Here is a 20,687-nt window from a genome sequence, read left to right as displayed (position 1 = left end):
TATCGTTCTTCTTACAAAAAAGATCTAAAGATTTGTTATTGTTATACTTATTACAGTTTTTATGTGCACTTATTGAAATCGAAGAACAATTTTTAATTTATAATGTATTGAAGACTTTCATAATTACTACTGCTGTGATTTTAAAGCGTCTTATTGTTAATTTTCTAGAACATTTGGCAGGTACAGAGACACATCCTATATCCAACCAACCCTGTGTATTACCATAAATGCTACCCGAAGAAGGTAAGCCTTTCTCTTTAAATATCTTTCTACGTGAAATATCTAATCAATTTAAAACTTAGCCTAAATATTGACTGCATAAATACTTTGTTTAATGTACTATTAATGAAATAAAATAATTGCATAAAATCGGTAGAATATGTTTATAAAAACTGTTTTTTTGAATTATTGATTTTTCGATTTGAATTCCGACAAAATTAATCAATATTGATCAATATTATGACAGTTAATTGATTATATCAATATTAAATAAATTTATAATTAACATAAACTTAATAATTATAAAGTAATTGTATTATTAATAATTATATCAATATTATAATATTCTCAATATAATATAAGTGATAATTAATATCATCCTTAATATTGTTATAATTATAATTTAATAATCAATATTATAATAAAAGAAAGCAGTTTCATGTGTGTATTGTAATGTAGAAAAGTGTCGGAATCTCTAAATACTTCGAAAAATGATAATTTTCAAAAAAACATTATGTATATTCTAAAAAAAATATTAAATATTAAATATTAAAATATTATCAAAATTTAGAGTTTTAAATGCGATCAAATGATAATATAAGTAAATTAGCGTAATTTTGGATAATGTTATTGCAAAAATTATATATAAAAATTGAGTTTTTCAAGATGAAAAGCTTTACTTTTTATTTTATATATTTTTCTGATTTCGTAAATTTTTTGAAACGGATTAATATCTTAAATCTTTATATGTGTCAGAATTTGGTCTAATCATGTTTTTTTTTTTTAATTATTAAGGCTCTTCAAAATTCTTCTACATTTTTTATATATATAAATTAAAAGATAGATTATAAAAATAAAAATTGTATGCGAGTCTACGTTATAAGAATCAAAATTTAAAAGCGCTTTTTCTCCGTCCCCGTCAACCTAGTTTTCTTTTCCTGCGTTTTTTTGTTTTCTTTCTATTTTAAACCAATTGTCTTATATCAGACGTATAAGACGCGTGCGTGCGTGTGCGTGCGTGTATTGTGTATGTTTACATGTCAATGAATTTAGTTATTATCTTACATCCGCTAATCAGTCCATTTTCATCGAATTTATTTATTTATCATCTCGCGATTATGCATGTGTATATATGACTATGCACATGTATAGTTATGTATGTATAGTTATCGTGTGAAATGTATCGAATAATGAAAGGCAACGAGTCGGAAGGACTAAAGTTAACTTGCACTAGATTACATTTAAGCGATAGGCTGCACGTCGGTTGTTAAAATGTTATCGTTTAAAAATTTTAAAGCTCCCTCTCTCACATTATCCCCTTATTATTTTATTACCTCATTAAAAGTGTACGTGAGTGTATAAGAATGTGCATTACTCTTTGCACGCAATGTAACGCGTAATTACCGCGTGCGTTTTACTATCGCGATGATCGATCAATAGTATTTTAGTTGACTGTTATACCGTATATATGCACAAGTTTTACGTACGCACATTTACAAATACGCATTTTAAGCCTTTTTCGCGAGAACTTTTATATATTTCTACATATATCAAAGAGTCGATAGTATATTTCATTTAAATCCCACTGATTCTTGACCATCCTAATCTGCCGATCTTTTACTAACCGTTATTATACTTGTTATTATTATTTTTATTATTATTATTATTATTATTATTACTATTATTATTATTATTATTACTATTATTATTATTTACCTGTTATATACGCGTAATTAATTAAAATATATTCATTAAGCAATGGTATTAATATTGAAATCAAATGTACTCCATGCATTGGATTATTCACACCATATAGTGTGTGTATGCGTGTAACTTATAAAGATCCCTAAATATCTAAATACCACCTATATATCGATCACTGTTATCACAACAAATTCTAAATGTTTTTTTCTGATCTTATCTTGGCTAATTCGGAGAAAAGTTCCCCTTTGATTCTCTCAAAAGCAACGATCTTTCGTACAGTAAATATTATTCAATATCTCTTTTCTTCTCTTTCCACCTTTCGCTGTTAAATTAGCGCTGCATCAATTTATCTTGCACTTAAAGACGAGGCAAACAAGTAAATCGTTAGTAATCAACAGGCATGCCTACATGGACCGTGCTTGAGAAATGCGAACGCGAATTCTTCGCGCATTCCACTTTCATACCTCGCTCCATTTTGCGAAAGCGAGCAATTATACTCTGTCGCATTCATACTATATTCGTTCATTCGTTCATTCCCTTGTTTTCTCTTATTTTGTGTCCTCCTTTCCTGACTTTCTCTCCCTCTGCTCCCTCATTGATATTATTTCTCACGTGTATTCTCTGCCTCATTTATTCTCATCCTTCCCTGTCTCTGCCTTTCTTTCTCCCAGTCTCTCCGTCTGACGCTCATGAATACATTTAAGTCTTGAGACATTTAAATTCTATCTTAAGATCTATATTTCAGAAATATTAGAACGCCATTGTAGTTTTGTCAACTCTTTTAAATAGCTTATTTTTTAACCTATCCTTTAATCTATCTTTTAAAGTAATTATTTATCGAATTTAGTTCTAGCATATTACTTAGCAAATTTCGTCAGAGATTACCACCGACAAATTATTATATTGTTGTCTCATTATTAATATGATAATTTACATTCACATATATGTATGTATATATAAATCCATAGTATTTATAGTTATCATAAGTGCATCATATATATAAGTTTATATTATAATTGTCCTTATATTTCTAGCACAGTTCTTTGTCGTACTCTCACTCTCTCTTTTACACTTTGCTACACTTTGTTAAGTAAAATGTCAGGATACCATACATATACATATTACATACATATATGTATGTACAGGTATGCTGTTTGTGTATGTGTACAATATAATAATGTATGAGATAATATTTATGCATACATATATATATATACTATCGTACTTCTGGAAACAGATCGCCGTGCAACTCAAGAAATGCAATTCACAGTTTGAGTGTTTTTTTTTTTTCTTAAATGCTGTTTTTATAAATTCTTGGTTTAGATTCCTCGCAATTCTGATCTTAGAGATAGAAATTTATTTTGAATTAAAAATACGTCATTTTAATTAAAAGTTTATTTTCGTCAATTTAAATACACTAATTAAGAAAAGACATAATGAGTAAAATTTGTCAAATACAATCGATAAATAGATATAAAAGATACAATATATATACTGGTAAATTTAAACAACCACATCATATATAAGTTACTTTCATCACATATTTCTTAAATGTTACCATTTTATTAGATATTGCCGTTTTTATTTTTTTCTATATTTATTTTGGTTTATTGTTGTTTAAAACATTAAGGAATTTATTTCCTCGATTTGCGTGGCAATCCTTTCTTTAGGAGTACGATACAATCATGTACAGAACGATTCTCATAATCAGCGCTTTCACTACTTCATCTTTTTTTTTCTTTTCTTTTCTTTTTTTTCTTTCGCTTTGCAACTGAGGAGCTCGTATAGTCGTCATAATCGTACCGTCGCGTTCTTTTCCGCTTCCTCTTGAATTCTATCTACGTTAGATAGTAATTATGAATACTCCTTAAATTATGCATTCTTACGAAAATATTAAAATTAAGCATTACGTAACAACACTGGCCGACAGAGTCGAGGCGACATGAACGGCGGAACCGCGCGGATTCTCATTGCGGACACATCGCGGACTGATGCACCGATATTTTCGTCATAGCACATGAGAAACGTGCCTCTTTTTGATGATGTCTCCTACAAAGCAATCTCTTTCTTTCTCTCTCTCTCTCTCTTTCTCTCTCTTGGAAGGCAACAGATATAAAAATGTTTTCTTTTTGATTTAACGGTATGCCAAAGTATAATAGTCCGATATCCGCGAGGATCGACCGATCGCATGGAAGCGGCGATAATCATTGTCGACCAATGCTACTGTGTACATTTCCTTAGCTTGGCGTGTTGACATTTGCAAGCATGCAAATTCAGTCATGCGTGGCAAACGATGTGTAATCAGCATGTGTATATATGTAGTTGTTCACATTTATATCGCGCGCGGCTCGCGTCTTGTGATTGTGTTTCTTTTCTTCCTTCAATTTTCATATATATATATATATATATATATATATATATATATATATATATATATATATATATATATATATGTAATATATATATTTATATTGCATATATGCATACACACACATATATATGTATATATGTGTATGTATGTATGTATGTATGTATGTGTATGTGTATATATATATATATATATATATATATATATACATATATACATATATATATGTATATAATTTGCTCTTATTCTTTGTCTCAATTGACGAAGGAAAAAAAGCCGTCTCTTTTTCACATCTTTCACGATTTTACGCCTAATGATTGATCGCGAAACATTTCCAAATGCTCCGACACGCGGAGAAACGGAAAGAAAAAAATAAGGAAACTTGTGCATGAGTAATTAACGGTTCGCTTGTTCGTCGTTTGGTTATCAGTCCATTCAGGTACCTTTGACGTTGAAGAGAAAAACTAATTTAAATTCATCCTAGAGACTGCGAGCTCCGCTCGACAGTATATGCGCCCATAATAAATGCCATCCATTCGTAACATCGCCATTTACTCACATTGCGATCTTACGCGGACTATTGTAATTACTGTGAGTTCGAAATATCATCACTAACAAGAGAAGCGTAATATACTACATACACGGTAATCGGTATGTAGCGTTCATTACTCGTCTTCATGTTTATTTTTCATGTATACCCGATATTTTCAGCCGCTTTATTAGCCATTTATATCAGCATTTTCCTCGATTTTTCTCAACGCTTCGTGCTCTAATCGCTTCATCTCGCTTTTTTCCATTTCTCCTTATCTTCCGTTTATCTTCTTTTTTTTCATTTAAACTCTACGTTAATAAATGGTAAAGAGACACACTGGACATTGGCACGACAGGTGGCATCTAGATTTAATATAGAATAAAATTTACGTTATTGCGATAACATTTGGTATCGTTGCGTCGTTGCCCAGTTGATCTGATATCCCTGCATTCCTCTTGTTTCTTCCATATTCGTGGGGGGTCCAGAGCGCGGTGGGGATTGGAAGTCGGGGCAGAGCACCAGGCAGCGACGTCAATGCTTGTTTTTTAAGGTTTTTCTTTTCTTTTGATTAGATTGATACAGTCTACATTTGATACTCGCTGCAGTCTTCGGAACTGTCCAGCAAAAAATGGAACACTCTTTCACCTGATCAGAGACCCTCGACGATAAATCCTCATTGAGAAAAGCGCCCTTTCTTCCCAGTAAAACAGCACAAAGAGCGCGGAGTTTTTTTTTCTTTCTCTCTCTCTTCTCTTCTCTTGTTTATGTCTTATTTTCAGATTAGAAATACGTACTTACAAGATTAGAACGACGAAAACGCCATTTCGTCGTTACATATCGTGGCAGATCGCACGCAGTACACGCACCAAGAAATTGATGAAAAGACCGTTGCGATTGGTATGACTTGACTTAACTTGATCTTCCGCAATTTATAAATCTTTTAGAGATATTTATATCTCCTTAGAGAGTAATGACGCGACCGCATTCGTACTTGAAAGTACTTTTCGTTTTTTTATTAAGTGTTCTTATGAATGTATATGTGTATATGTGTGTGGATGTGATTTGTCATGTAAAATTAGATATCTATCGCACAATTTGGTTGTATACCATTGCGATTATTTCGCTTACGCGTGTTTTCTACTCAAGGCGGATACGAGGGTAGTAATTTCTTTGTTAAGTAACTCGTTATAGTAATTGCATTTCCTAGCAATATAATTGACGTTTCGTGAAGACCTCGTCCGTCTCATTTCCTTTCGTCCTCTTTTGCGCACACGTACACACACACGCACACGTGTACGCGCGCGCATACGCACGTACATACATATTCTCTTCTTTTCTCTTTCTCTCTCTCTCTCTTTCTTTCTATCACTCTCTCACAATTCTCCCTTCCTTTCCCTCTTCCTCTCATATGTTCGCTCTTTCTTATCATCGACAGAGTATATATAAGCAGATACAGCTTGTATCTGCTCTAACCAAAAACACCGACCAGTAACGTGATAATACTTAGATATACAAAATGTGATTTAGAGGAATAAGGGATCGGAAGAGGAAGTAATACGCATTCGATCACGAAATTTGCGTCAGCCGAGCTGCATCTTTGGACTTGCGTCATAAGCAAGTGAATTTGTTTACTTATTTGACAAAATTTCGGGCGGATGGCCTCTCGTTCTCTACATCGACTCACCTCCCAGAAGATCTCCGGGTAAGTACGAGTTGAGAGAACTGGGAGTTGCTCGTTGCTGGTCACTGTTGTCTATCCCAGCATTGCTCCACAGGGAATTGCTAGTGGGCGGGGCGCCCCAGAGCTGACTAGAGCTGCCTCCCCATGTGTCGGGTGGCGGGCCAGCTTTGTTAGTTGGTCTAAGGCCCCAACCGGCCCCGCCGGAACTACCGGCTTGCTGCTGTCCGCCGTGGCCGAGTTGCTGCAGAATCGTATGCACCTCGCTCTCTCCGGGCGACTCGGCAAATATCGTTGTGTTACCCAGGACGCAATTGTTTAGGGCTCCTTGTGCCTGAAAAAAAATTGATAGTTCCGTAATATATTTAAGCCATTAAAACAAAATAAGATTTATTAACACAAATACTACATATCGCAAGAATCTGAAAAAGAAAAAAATTTTTTTAATATTCACCTTGATTGCCTCGTCGCGAGAAGAATATTTCGTCAAAGCAATTCCATGATTCTGATAGAGACGGAAATCTTGAACCGGTCCATGTTGCATGCATAAGGTTTTCAAAGTGGAACCGTCGATTTGGGGAGTAAGATTTCTCAATAAAAGCCAGGTAGACATCCAACCTGTATTGCTAACCGATGACGACTGAAGGCCCCACGAACTAGACGATCTACTAACAGTTCCTAAGCCGGCTCCCCAGCCATTGCTTGCGTTCGTAGCTCCTTTACTACCCAAGCCAGGAGGTGGGCCGCGCGCTTTGCTCATTGGCGCACCCCAGAGCTCCGAAGTCACAGCAGTTGGCGGAGGAGCAGACTCACCCCATGTATTTTTGGAAGTACTACAACAAATTGTATCTTTAAAATTATATTCAGAAATAGAAAAATTTTTATAATATATTATACATTTAGATAGAACAATTACCTAGTAAAAGCACTAGGTGTGGTGGCTGGTGGATTAAATGACCACGTGGAATTACTTAGACTCGGGATCGATGTGTCAGGATTGGCTGTTTGCGGTGGCGGTGATGTCTTGCTGCTCGACGAAAAAATCGTATCGGGATCCTTGATAGTTGCTAAGGATAATGGAGAGCGCACGACAGAACCGGGAGTGATACTAGGATCATCCTCGATGCTTTTTATCTGGGTACCCTAAAATGAAATGAAATATAGGTGGACCCGGATAAGCTTTAAGTACTAACACGCTGTCTTTTTACGCTTCAATGTTTATGCGCATCCTTTAAGTATGATTTTGTCATGAACAGTATACTCTCCGAAAACATTTAATAACGTTTAAAAAGCAAATAATAATTGACGGTATTGGAAATGGATTACCTTCCATGGTTTCCCTGGTTCGAATTCCGGTACAAGATCTGTATATGCGGCACCACCTGGTTGCCAGTCCTTTCCATCGGTCGAATCGCTGTTACCTGGATCAGGCCAGCCGCTATCGCCGAGTCTAGAAGACCACGTACCATCGCTTTGACCTAATAACGGATTCATGTTTGGACTGCTATGCGATTGAGTCAAAGCTCCAGGTGTTGTAGGCGGTTTACTTGTAGTTCCAGGAGCACGGGAAAATTCGTTTGATACTAAATCACCGTCCTTGTCGATCGATGGTAGTTTCCATTGATTTAATCTCGACTGTTGCTGACTCTATAAAAAAGAAAAAAAAATATTTAAATGATTAGATTACATAATTGCACATCAAGATTTCGCATATTTAAGTAAATCAAACACATACGTACCACCGGAGGTTCTTTGTTCATTGTTAAATCACTAAAACTGTTCTGCAAAGCTGACATAGGATCGTGCACAGAGGATTTATAGTACTCTGATGCTTGTGACGGAGGAGCTGGATGTTGCTGTTGTTGTTTCATATACGTTGCTTGCTGTACTGCGATCTGATTCTGCAGATTCGTTATTTGCTGCTTGGTTTTTGTAATTTGAACACTAATCTGCAGAGAAGACTGATTGCCTCCTTTCATTGAAGTATTCTGAAGAGAGTGTTGTTGATGCAATTGCTGCAAAACCTTGATTTGCTGCAGCAACTGATTTAATAACATCAAAGTTTGAGGCGCTAATGGTTGATTCAAAATCTGATGATTTAGATATCCTTCATGGACAGCTAATTGAATTTGTTGCACGAGCATGCGCAATTGCTGTGTACTTGGCTGATTCTGTGTTGTGCGAGATGCCTGAAAATTAATATTATATAAATGTATATAAAAATACCATATATATTAAATTAAAGACAATTTGATTATTTTAAAGTATTTAAATATAAACAACATATGTATATATATATATATATATATATATATATATATATATATATATAATAATTTGATTGTAGAGCTATAACCTGATTTATTTTTTATTAATATTAATATATTACAAATATATTTATACATGTATTAATGTGTATTTGCAAATTATTATTATTATTTTATAACAAATGTATATATTATTGCTATTTTTTTATATAATATTAAAAGAAAATACATATCCAATAATAATCTAATTATCAAGATAAAGGTTTTTAATTTAGAACAATAATTTTTAAATGTCAATTGTTAGTAATGCATCATTAATAACAAATAACAATCCATAAGCATAGCTAATATTAAACAAATACAAATTCATGCATTTAAAAATCAGATTAAATTATATGCATGTATAATAAACATATCTAATATATATAATAAAATCCTTTCACAAAATAGATTTTTTACAAACATTGGCTAATTTAAGAAATATCACTTAGTGATTGATTTTACATATATATATATATATATATATATATATATATATATATATATATTCCTCCTATATAAATAAATCATTATCATTCAACCGCTTTGATGAAAAATAAATTTATACAATCTTCTCAGCCATTATCATAAATTTGTCAAAACATGTGACATGATTGTAATCACATTTTGTCATAAAATTGGCATTAGTATATGCCATTGCTTTTATTGTAAAAAAATTAAGGAACTTAAATATGATTTGATAAATAGTTTATCATTTTCAAGAGTGCATTTGTTCACCTGATTGAAAGGAGGTTGTGGTGCATTGGTACTTGGCTGCTGTTGCTGTAGCGGAACAGCTGTCTGTTGCTGTTGTTGTTGTTGAAGTTTGAGAAGACTAGCACTGGTGACAGAACCACCTACGCCTCCACTGGTCGCTCCACTGGGCACTCCTCCGCCCTGTGTTAAATATAAATTGTATCCTATGCCTACCTTCTTTCTTCTTCCTCCTCTTCTTCTCCCGCACTTATTAATATACTATATATTTTTATACTATTGAAATCTTTCCCAAACATCAACAATAAATCTATTATGATTTCTTTAGAGAGAAAAACCTTCATATTCAAATGTTTTATACCTTTTATAAAAACATTTACTCATATATAAATATATACAAATAACACACATGTATTTCAGTAATATAAGAGAAATATTTATGTGTGCACACATACAAAAAGCAATTAGTAACTATTCATACCGCACCAGTACTACATAGCGGTTTCTATTCTTCATTTTCAATTCATCATATTTAACTATAAACATTGTTAATTTATAATAAAACAAGTGTACACTCACTCAATCTCATTACTTGTTAAGCAAATTTCACCGAAAACCAAAACCAACATATTTGTTTGCTATCAAATATCTTTACTTTATCACGCTTTCAAAATCAATATTGTTAATAAAGGATTAAAAACATGTTCGGAAATCCTATATACTCCTTAGAATATTGCTCAAGATCAAAAACTTGTTTTTCACAAAACAAAAGAATATATTTATATGCATATTGTTTAACTTATTGTTAAGCTGATTATACTTACTGGAGGAAATGACATCTGCTGTCCCACATGATTGAATCGGGGATATGCAGGTGCGGTAGTCGCTTGATGCGTTGGATCATAACCAGAATGCGTGTCGTGACGTCTCCATTGATCGACAGGACGTATTTGATTGAGAAGTTCCAGTGCTTCATCTCGGTTCATCTCTCGATTTCTTAATGCTGCTTCAACGTCTTCTTTCTATATAAGACAATAAAATATTCATGTATGTATTGCATATTCTTATAATATCTGATAATTACATTATTTTTAATAATAGAATATGTAAAAAATTTGAAGATTTTATTATGTTTCAAAAATTCGATAAATATACCTAATTTATATATATTTACAAAAAGAATCATCAGCATATTTTACAAATTTATATTATCAAATGCGATCAATAGCATACAAAACAATTTTCTTCGAGATACAATATAAGAAAAAAAGTTATCACTTCTCATTTATAATTCGTAATTATAGTTGTGGTAAGAAACTAGAACCTCGAGTTCTATATTTACTATTATTTTAGCAATTTAATAAATTACAAATAAACGATGGAGAAATAAAGATTAAATAAAAATAAATAAATAAAAATTAAAGGTTTCATACCTTAAATCCTAATTCGCACAGATATCGAAATTCGCGACTATTCCATATAACTTCCTTCGTTAAAGTGGGTTTCGTAGGATGCGCCCAGCTGGGAGTTGGATCCATATCAGAATCACCCCAACCACCAGCAGGTACCATAGGCTTTGGCTTGTGTGCACTCCAAGCTGGATTCAATTGAGGCTCATTCCATGTAGCAGGTGTCTTAGGATCATCCCAGGATGCGGTATCATGCGGTCCGTCTGTCCAGGTTCCGTTGCGTCCGCTGGGAGCGCCGGGGTGACCCCACATAGGATTACCAACGTCTGGTTTCATTCCAGGTTGTCCTGGCATTCTGTTCTGCGGCATGCCCGGTGGACATTGCATGCCTGTAAAATAAAAAATAAGATTAATATTGAGTAATCGCCACAAAACTTTGAAATAAAAAACAAATATGTATTAATAATTTTTGTTTGAATACTATAAAATGAAAAATATATTTCAGAATGCTTCGCGAATATGTACCTCCACGAGCCAAGTTCGGTGCAGGCATATCTTTCCAGTGCGATACTTTACTACCCGGTATAGCGCGCTGATTAGCACCCGGATTTCCCCAGAGACTAGTACCATCGTCATAATTGGGCACGTTGCGGCGTTGTGTCGGCGGCGAGGGTTCTTCCCATCCAGTCGGTTTACCGGGCATAATATCCTTCGGCGGTGGCGCGGCCCACTGATTCATGTTCGATGGATTAAGCATTTTGGCCGGCGGTCCAGATGGGTGTTGATGACCCATTTGATGATGCCCAGGAGGCCCAGGCGGCTGGCTCCACATCGCATCCGCGTTTGCGCCATGCAAACGTCCTGATATTCCACGTGGATCACCGCGCATATCGGCCATTCGCGGATCACGAGCCATCGGTTCCATTACGCGCATGTGATCTCGTGGATCCAAGGACATACGATGATCTCGTGGATCACGCATCTCTCTCGGATCTACAGATCGCAAGTCTCTTGGATCTCTGTGGTCTATTCTGGGATCGCTCCAATTGGATCCTATTGCAATAATTAACATTTTTTTGTAATTGTAATTATTTTCATCATTACCGTACGCGATAATCACATTGATTATAAATAATCTATATTTCATCAAAATTATTAAACATGATGTGGTTGGCAAATCTGCAGTTGCTTTCTCATATACAAAGAACGTACAATTTTATATATGAAAATAATCATAAATATACATAACAATTATATTTATAAATTGTTTTAATTTGATTTTGCATTGCAGCTAGTCTTGAAAGTAGATAAAATTATTTAGATACATTAAAGTCATTTATCGATATAATTCAATATATAATGTAATAAATTATATATACAAGTCTATTATATACAAGTAACAAATTAAAAATTAAATGTATTATATAGTAATTAAATATAATTAAATATATATGCTAAATGTAAAAATTACAAATTAAACTACAAATTATAATTAATTTGTCATATTAATATTCTATATCCAAATATTTATATAATAAAAAATATATAAAAAAATGACATTTATAATTTTAATCAATAGAACTATTAGAACAAACAGATGCAGAATTAATGAATTAATGTAAACAAAAAAGTATATTGCAATTACATTGTATACTATTCTTTCTATATATATTTGAGCGTGTTTCTTAATTTAAGAAAAAGCATCTAAACAATGTAACGTTTTCACATAAAAAAGTGTACATTTGTATAAATTAGTACATTTTACAAAAACAAAATGCAAAATCAGAAAAAAGCGCTTAAATTATATTATTTCCTACTTTATTAGATTTTATTTTAAAGCTCCATGAATGCTAGAGTTAATATTCCATTCTAATAGGCAAATATATGACATATATTGAGACGACTTTACATTAAACATAAACATAAGCTAAATATTTCACAAGAATAATAATATAGTAAGTCTATATTATTATACATTTTAATTTATTATTATATGATAATATATCAATTTTTATTTAACTGTGCAAACATAAATGTTTATATTGCACACATATACTAAATGTAATTTGATTAATTTTGGGCTATTCTGAACATAATTCTATATAGAATGATTCATTGACTACAAATGTTTTCAAGTTTTGAATTCTACATTTTGTAGTCAATTAATCATTCTATATAGTTCAAATAGCCCAAAATTAGTCAAATTACACTTAGCATATATGTGCAATATAAATTTCTTTTGTTACATTGTTCTCAAACAATATTAAACAATGTCTTTTTTAATACTGGATTAAAAATATTATTTCCAAAGAATTTTTGTTTTATATAACTTTAATTACTTTATTATCATTAAAAATATCTAATATATAATATTAAAATCAAGAATATTTTTTAATTAAAATTAAAAAATTTAAAAAAAAAATACTTTGCCTATATAGATCTGGCATCTCTAGCCTTCACTAGCTCAATTCCCCACATACCAGCTTGATTGCCGGCAGTACCGGTCCACTGAGCAGCGCTCGGTTGTGACTGCGTCGGCGCACCGGTCCACATGTTAGACGAATCAGCTGTTTCGTCATCTTCGCCCCAGGTACCGCCAATATTGGTAGCCGGAGTGTGGCCCCACGGTGTTTTCGTCTGTTGCTGAGGCGGCGGCTGTCCGCCGTTACGCAGATTCGCCTCCCATAAATCAGTACCGTTATTCACTGGTGGTTTCCAGATCGGTACACCGTCTTTGGTCATGCTTGGTTCGGGAGACGTCGGCACGTCCCAATTTGTATCTTGATTCACGTTTTGCTGTATAATTATTCATATACATGAATGTCACATTAAATATTGGACACAATTGTTATATAATTAGAAAATTTGTCGCTGCATATACTTTTACTTTTTCGACATAACAAAAAAATTAAGATTTTAACAAGAATCTTTTTAAAATTGCATTCTTCTAAAAATGTACCATATACTTGTATTTTACTTACGCAGCCCCAACCGTCATGACTAAAGAGCGCTTCTCTCATCGTATTAAGTTGTTCGAGTTGTTGTTTCGTAGACGGATTATTAGTCGCTGAAGTAGTGCCGATACTGACAGCTCCTTGGGTAGGATTATTCGATTGATTGTTATTCGCATTCGAACCTGAAGATTGTTGCTGTTGAACACCACTACTGTTGTTATTTTGCACTGATGGATTTTGTCCAAGACCACCTGGGTTGTTAGACTTTCCCTGAGGCCATTGGTTATTATTCTGATTCGCTTGAGTAGGATTATTTGATTGAGACGTTGGCGGACCAGACTGTTGATTCGATTGTTGATTAGGATTCGTAACTTTACTCACATTACCTAATCAAAAAAAGAAATATCATTACTTTTATAAATTGTAGAAAAAGAAGTCTATTCAAATAATTAGTATTTAATATTTTGTAAATGTTTTTATAATTTTTCTACGAATATTCAAAACATTTATGCATTTTGTTATATATTTCAATATCATCAATATATTATCACATAGCATATTAATGTTTTAAAAAATTTTAAATATAAAATTAGAATAGATAAAACAAGTTAAATAACCATAAATTGATAACCAAGTTTTTATATAAAATAATTTTGGTAATATATACAGCAAAAATTTGTAAAAATTATTTAGCTATTGATGTTCTTACCCGAATTATTTTGACTTCCAGGCGGTCCTTGATTTTGATTTTGATTTGGATTTCCAGTGACAGATCGGTTGACGGTGTTTCCACCCCAATTATTAGGTGCATTAGCACTACCGGGTGGATTTCCGGGTGTACCGCCCCATCCACTCTGATTCGTATTGTTGTTATTCGGCGTAGTGGCTTGCGTCGTTCCCCAATTGGTAGCTCCACCGCTATTCAAGGAACTCTCTCCACCCCCTGCTAATCGCAGAACCATTGGTATGCCCCAACGTTGTTTGTAACTTGTAATAGGCTCGTTGTATTTGTCATATAACTGCGAAACAGGATTACGAAACAGGATGTCCAAGATGGATTTTAGTTGACGCTGTTGAACTCCATATTCGCTCCCGTACTTCTCGTATGTTCTTCGACAAGCAGGAACTAACGCACGCACACACTTTATAAGGTATGACCATTGCAACGTAGACGATACAATGGAATCTTCGTTGCCGTTGCATATGATGGCATCATTATTATCATTATCATCATCATAATCATTGTCATCGTTCTTACGACTTTGGTCGCGTCTAAGATTATCTCCGTCATATTTGTAGATCAACTGAGCGTCATCTTTCGATGTTGTTGTAGTAGCCTTGAGCTTGTCAATAGCATAAATTTGCACGAGTTTAAATTTAGTTGCGTCATAATGACACAAATAGTCATTCTTATTAAGATCATCTGTATGACTTAGCAACATATATTGGATACATATTTGGTCATTTTGGAGTATATTGAAATATTCCAATCGCATTTCATTGTCGTTCGTGCGAATCTCCGCCCGAGACACAGGTACAGCAATTGTTTGGGATGCGACGGTGGCTGATTGGCATGTAAGCGTCATCGTAGGCTTGCAGGTAGTCATTATAGGAATGTTGACAGTCAACTTAACTTGCTTTCTGTTGTCAGATTCGTCAAGTCGAGCGGCATGAGATGTTTCAAACTTAACGTTACTATTACATTTATCGCTTAGCGTAGACCTACATACAGACTTAATGGTAAAGTTAGATTCACGATCGGTAGCGACCAATCCCCTATTATATCTACTAATCTTAAAACAAGTGTTTAGAGGCTTATTGTTATCCTGAAATAAAAGAGCACCAACAGTAAATATTGTTGCTTCGGTACAACTAATACCATCATTTTGAGACCCTAAGATCCTAACATTAGTAGTCATTACACTAGTCTTGTAGCACACAGCGATGTCAACAATGTTTCCGATAACATCTGGATTATTATTATTATTAATATTAATTTCTTCTTCAATACTACCAACGTTACTGTACTCGTTATTATAATATTCATTATAATTATTACCAACGTTGTAATCATTACTTTTACATATTACTAATAATGGAACACATATGTGTTGCATCAGCTCGGTCACAGTGACATTACATAATGGAGAAATAGAAGATTGTACATATAATTGTGTGAGATTTTTCAGGAAAGATCGCAAAGTGTGGTCAATTACTTCGTTTCTGAAAACGATAAGCGTAATGGAAGAACTGGCGGCGTACATCGCAAACTTCTGAGCGTAATAAATAGACACCGGTACTAGAGTGTTGCCGTTGAAATGCAATTTCAAGAGGTGTCGTACTATTCGGCGGCTCAGCGAGATTCGGATGTTAGAATCGTCCAGAATTCTATTGTTTGCAAGCAGTCTGGAGGTCTGAGCAAAACTGGTAACTAGGGCGTACTTATCACCTAGTAGTTTCATTCTATTCGATGTGGTGGTAGAATCGTCCCTCTTAATACAAAGTACCGGGATAACAGCAGCTATCTTGTCAAAGCCACCACTAAAGAGGAGGTAATGATTACTGTAACTGGTTGAGCTGAGCAATATCACAGACTTGGAGTTGTTATTACTTACATAACTAAAATTAGCCTTAAATTTATTGTTGTCGCCTAGGTCAAGGCAGGACCCTAGTAAGGAGTAATTGTCGTCAGAGTTAGGGAGGCGTAACAACCGTTGGGGACTATCAGACTTGGGTATCCTAACTAGGCTAGGTACCCCAACGGCGCGATACGCTTCGTCCCTTTCAAAATTTACACGTACCCTTATACATACTCTAATATATAGATTACTAAAGCTAGTCTTATTATCACTTAATGTCTTACAAATAGACTTAGAGTTATTGGCGGAGCTGCCCAGCTGCAAACCAAGCAAGCCCGGTGTGTTTTGCTTTCTGTACTTGTGATGATTATGTTCTGCATTGTTGTGATTATTTATTTTATTATTATTATCGCAGATTAGAAGGTGATTTGTTGGGTATTTTGTGGTTGCTGGCGCCACTGACTGGCAGGCCTTACCTATGCCGGTTGAGTTGAACTCACCTGTAATTAAAATGCTCGTGCTGTATGTTTTCATAAGAATTTCTAATGTGTATGTATATTCATTTAGTAATCACATTTAAATGTACTTTGCATTTAATGTAACTAAATTTTTCTTGCTTTTTGTCGGAAATATTTTATGTATATGTTCTATGGAATCCAAAAGATATCGAAATTATTGATAATAAAATACCTGAATTAATGTATGTAACAATAATATTTCTATTTGTATATGACATATTTTATAATTTAAATATTTATTATACTTGTATAAAAAAGGTTAAATTGCCTACATTCCATATACACATTTAATACAAATTTTTTTTATAAATATTTATCAAAGCTGAGCTTATAATTTTATTCAGCTTTCAACAACTTTTAATCTTCAAACAATAAATATTAAAATAAATAAAATAATAGTATATTAATTAGTAAAAAAATAAACATTTTTGTACAAAACATATTCGTTTGTTATTAATATATAATATTCAGCAAACATAAAACAGACAAATCAAGTAAGAATATATGTACATATATATGCATATATATAAAGTAAGTTTAATACCAACGGGATATTCTTTTAATGACAAATTTTATAATCAATTAAAACTCGGTTTGTTCTTAGTAGAAATTAAATATATTAGTAATAAATATCCCAATATCTATTTACTTACCAGCTTGGTTCAGCAGGACGGTTGAAAAGTCATTGGCGGCGGTAGCTTCGGGATGGCTAATAGGTGCTGCCATCATGCTGCTGTTTGCTATCGATTCGATATCACAGTACCTAGTGTGCTCTGATCCTTCCCCTTCCCCCACCCCATCCAGACTGCTTTCCCCTAATACTACTACATCCCCCTACGATAAAAAAGGGACAATGAGTTGTAAATGTTTGTTTTAGAAAATATTAGTGTATAAACTATTAATTTGGAATGTAAATGAATAAATATTATAATAATAAAATGACGTGAAATTAAAATAATATTATATATAAAATAAGATAAAAAAAATTTGACTTTTATAATTGACGTAATATATATATTTTTCAAGAATGAAAAAATAATTTATATATAATAGCTGCAGATATTCCAAGGAAAAAAATTATTTTAATATTTATAAATGTAAAAATATAAATAATTAGAAGTTTATTATGAATGCAATTTATCATAAATTGTGGTATGTAATCTTTACAAATATCCAATATATATATATATTTACAAGAATATAAAATTATTTCATTAACAATATCAATGCCATACTCATTAAATTTATCGAGACAATAATACATGTTGATCTTAAAAATCTGGCTAAATTTCAATAACATGGATAATTTATTTCGAATTTATGCAAGTTTTTAGAACTGACGTAGAATTTCAGCGCGACAAGTGATAAAATATATAATAAATATAAAACGACGATCCTAAATGCCTATAATTTACATGTAAATGCTTACCATGGAATTTTGTACGAAGGCATTTGTTTCTGTAGAAATCTCATGTGAACTAGAATTGTGTGGAAACATTGGGCTCAGTTCTTCTTTGGCAGGCAATGCATAGAAACCAAGATCTGCACGCGAAACATACGAGACATATATAAATATAATTAACAATAACATTTTTTAACAACTTAAATAATTAGATTCAATATCATCGAATAAAAAACTAATTAACAATACATTCATAAATATCAATATCAAACAAGTAAATTTTTCCTTTCCATAATAGTACATAAAAAATCAAATATATAATTAAAATCTGTATTAATATACAGTGAAACATAATAACAATTTATCATTTAATTAATATTTGTAATTACTTTAGATTACAAAGCTAAAAAATGAAAGCTGTTAAATAACATAATCTAGGAAAAAATCTTTATTCGTAAAACCGATTAAAATAATAAATTAATACCTCGTAAACTAACGCTATCAGTGCGCTCCTAGCTCCATGCCAGTGGAGATCTGAAAAATACAAAATATATCTAGATAATCGCGGAATATGCGATAGAAAAATATTTTCTTCTTAAATGGTATCAAATTTTAATAATGTATTGCTTAATGTGAATCATGAGATAAAATTGTTCCAATAAAAAGAGTTTATCATGTTTTTTATCAACTATCGTAATTCAAATATCTTGATAACTGAAGCAAATAGAATTTAAAATGTAAAATAAAATCTATCTAAAATTAATCAACAGAATATATATAAAATTTTCTCATTTAATTACAATTTTACATTCACTAAAACATTTTATATTCTTTCAAAAATTTAAGAATTAATTTATTTTAAACTTATCAAAGAGTCTGTCATTAAAATTTCATTAAATAGAGCACTTGTATACAGAATGAAGCATCCTTTTTTAAAATTTGAACATCTTGAATAACTTATAAATTATATGTTTATGAAAAATTGTTACATATAAATGTTGCATAATTTTAGGATAACCATTATATAGTACATATTTTTACAAGTAAAAATATTTTGAAGATTTAAAGATCGGTCTAATTTTTTTAACGAAATCATTAATTGTTTTATTTAAATCGATTCCTTGTAATTAATATATATATATTTATGTATATATTTGACAAGATAGCCAAAAATTAAATTAAAAATTAAATAGTTTACAAGACATTTTATACTTTAATTTGATATAATTTTACATAAACTATAAGAAGAAATGTCTTTTAAAAACCTTAATTATTGAATTTTTGATCAATTATTCAACTCGAATAGACTTTCAAATTTCCGAAACATTTCCATTTATAAAAAAAATATATGTACATATCATGTAATGATTTGCTTGGAATTACGCAACTTTTATATAAATAACTTTTCACACAACAATTTATTAGTTATTCAAAGTATGCGAGTTACGTGCTTTACCCTATTTATTGACAGTTGTAAAAGAGAATGACAGTTAATGTTTGAACAATCATCATGTATATATACACAATTATAGTAATAATTTATTATAAAATAAGCAAAAAAAGGAGTAAAACACAACAATATCCACTAAATTAAAATACTAATTTGAGAAAAAAACCTCTTTAATCACGTTTTATCCCGTAATTTTAAAAACATCACAATATACATTCACTTCACTCTCGTCTTTCTTCAACTGCGACTCACAGTTACTATCGATCGGAGCACCTTAAACGCAAAGCAAAACGAAAAAGAAGAACGTAAAAGATCTCCGTTCAAGGTTAAATCCAAGTTCTCGACAACCGCTCCAAGATTGTCGCTGAATATCGCAACAGGATCCTAACCTAAACGACGTAATTACCGAACGATTCTGCTTATCCGACGCCCAACTCGAAATACCGCTCGCTCGACATTCCGTTCTCCCGCGGGGCACTCGCACGGAGATATATATCCGTTTAATACGATCCGATGACAACGGGCGTGACGGAAAGGAACACTACACGACGACGACGTACGGACGTTTGATAAGACGACATTATTTACGTACGCGAGCCGTCCTCACGCTCTGAGGCGCTCCGAGCTTTGGCCGAACAATACGGAGCAGCCAAACGTCACACTATGCGAGCAGCGCGCGACGCACTTCTCGGAGAAGGAACGGAGCTCGCAAGGTACGCTGCGCGAGCGGCAGACAGAGCGAAAGATATCGAGAGCGAGAGAGAGAGAGAGAGAGAGAAAGAGAGAGAGAGAGAAGGAGAAATGCCAGCGGGAAAGACGTCGAGAGAGAGAGAGAAATAGAGACTATATCCGCC

General features: G+C 32.9%; 1 protein-coding gene across 8 annotated transcripts in view; it reads right to left on the bottom strand.

Moving 5' to 3' along the window:
* Gw (trinucleotide repeat containing adaptor protein gawky) overlaps nucleotides 1–20,687 on the bottom strand; it is a 61,934-nt gene that overhangs the window by 27,684 nt on the left and 13,563 nt on the right. For 4 of the 8 annotated variants that reach the window (XM_083083633.1, XM_083083634.1, XM_083083638.1 and 1 more), the window contains 15 exons: nucleotides 18,868–18,917; nucleotides 18,411–18,523; nucleotides 17,635–17,815; nucleotides 14,594–16,963; nucleotides 13,912–14,270; nucleotides 13,411–13,726; nucleotides 11,456–11,983; nucleotides 10,955–11,319; nucleotides 10,346–10,543; nucleotides 9,546–9,704; nucleotides 8,241–8,690; nucleotides 7,828–8,148; nucleotides 7,418–7,644; nucleotides 6,956–7,334; nucleotides 6,508–6,835 (listed from right to left, as the gene is read on the bottom strand). In XM_083083633.1, the coding sequence (XP_082939759.1) occupies nucleotides 6,508–6,835; nucleotides 6,956–7,334; nucleotides 7,418–7,644; nucleotides 7,828–8,148; nucleotides 8,241–8,690; nucleotides 9,546–9,704; nucleotides 10,346–10,543; nucleotides 10,955–11,319; nucleotides 11,456–11,983; nucleotides 13,411–13,726; nucleotides 13,912–14,270; nucleotides 14,594–16,963; nucleotides 17,635–17,815; nucleotides 18,411–18,479 (6,250 nt within the window). In that variant the 5' untranslated portion in view covers nucleotides 18,480–18,523; nucleotides 18,868–18,917. Of the gene's footprint in view, nucleotides 1–6,507; nucleotides 6,836–6,955; nucleotides 7,335–7,417; nucleotides 7,645–7,827; nucleotides 8,149–8,240; nucleotides 8,691–9,545; nucleotides 9,705–10,345; nucleotides 10,544–10,954; nucleotides 11,320–11,455; nucleotides 11,984–13,410; nucleotides 13,727–13,911; nucleotides 14,271–14,593; nucleotides 16,964–17,634; nucleotides 17,816–18,410; nucleotides 18,524–18,867; nucleotides 18,918–19,999; nucleotides 20,213–20,239; nucleotides 20,576–20,687 lie in introns of those variants that run through there. The other 4 variants (XM_083083636.1, XM_083083635.1, XM_083083637.1 and 1 more) reach the window with 4 other exon arrangements.

This window comes from Camponotus vicinus, unplaced genomic scaffold, assembly GCF_025532165.1.
Source record: "Camponotus vicinus isolate PSW18456_S1 unplaced genomic scaffold, iyCamVici1.0 SCAF_12, whole genome shotgun sequence".
Taxonomy (NCBI): Eukaryota; Metazoa; Arthropoda; class Insecta; order Hymenoptera; family Formicidae; genus Camponotus; species Camponotus vicinus.
This window is presented reverse-complemented; position numbering and strand designations above follow the sequence as displayed.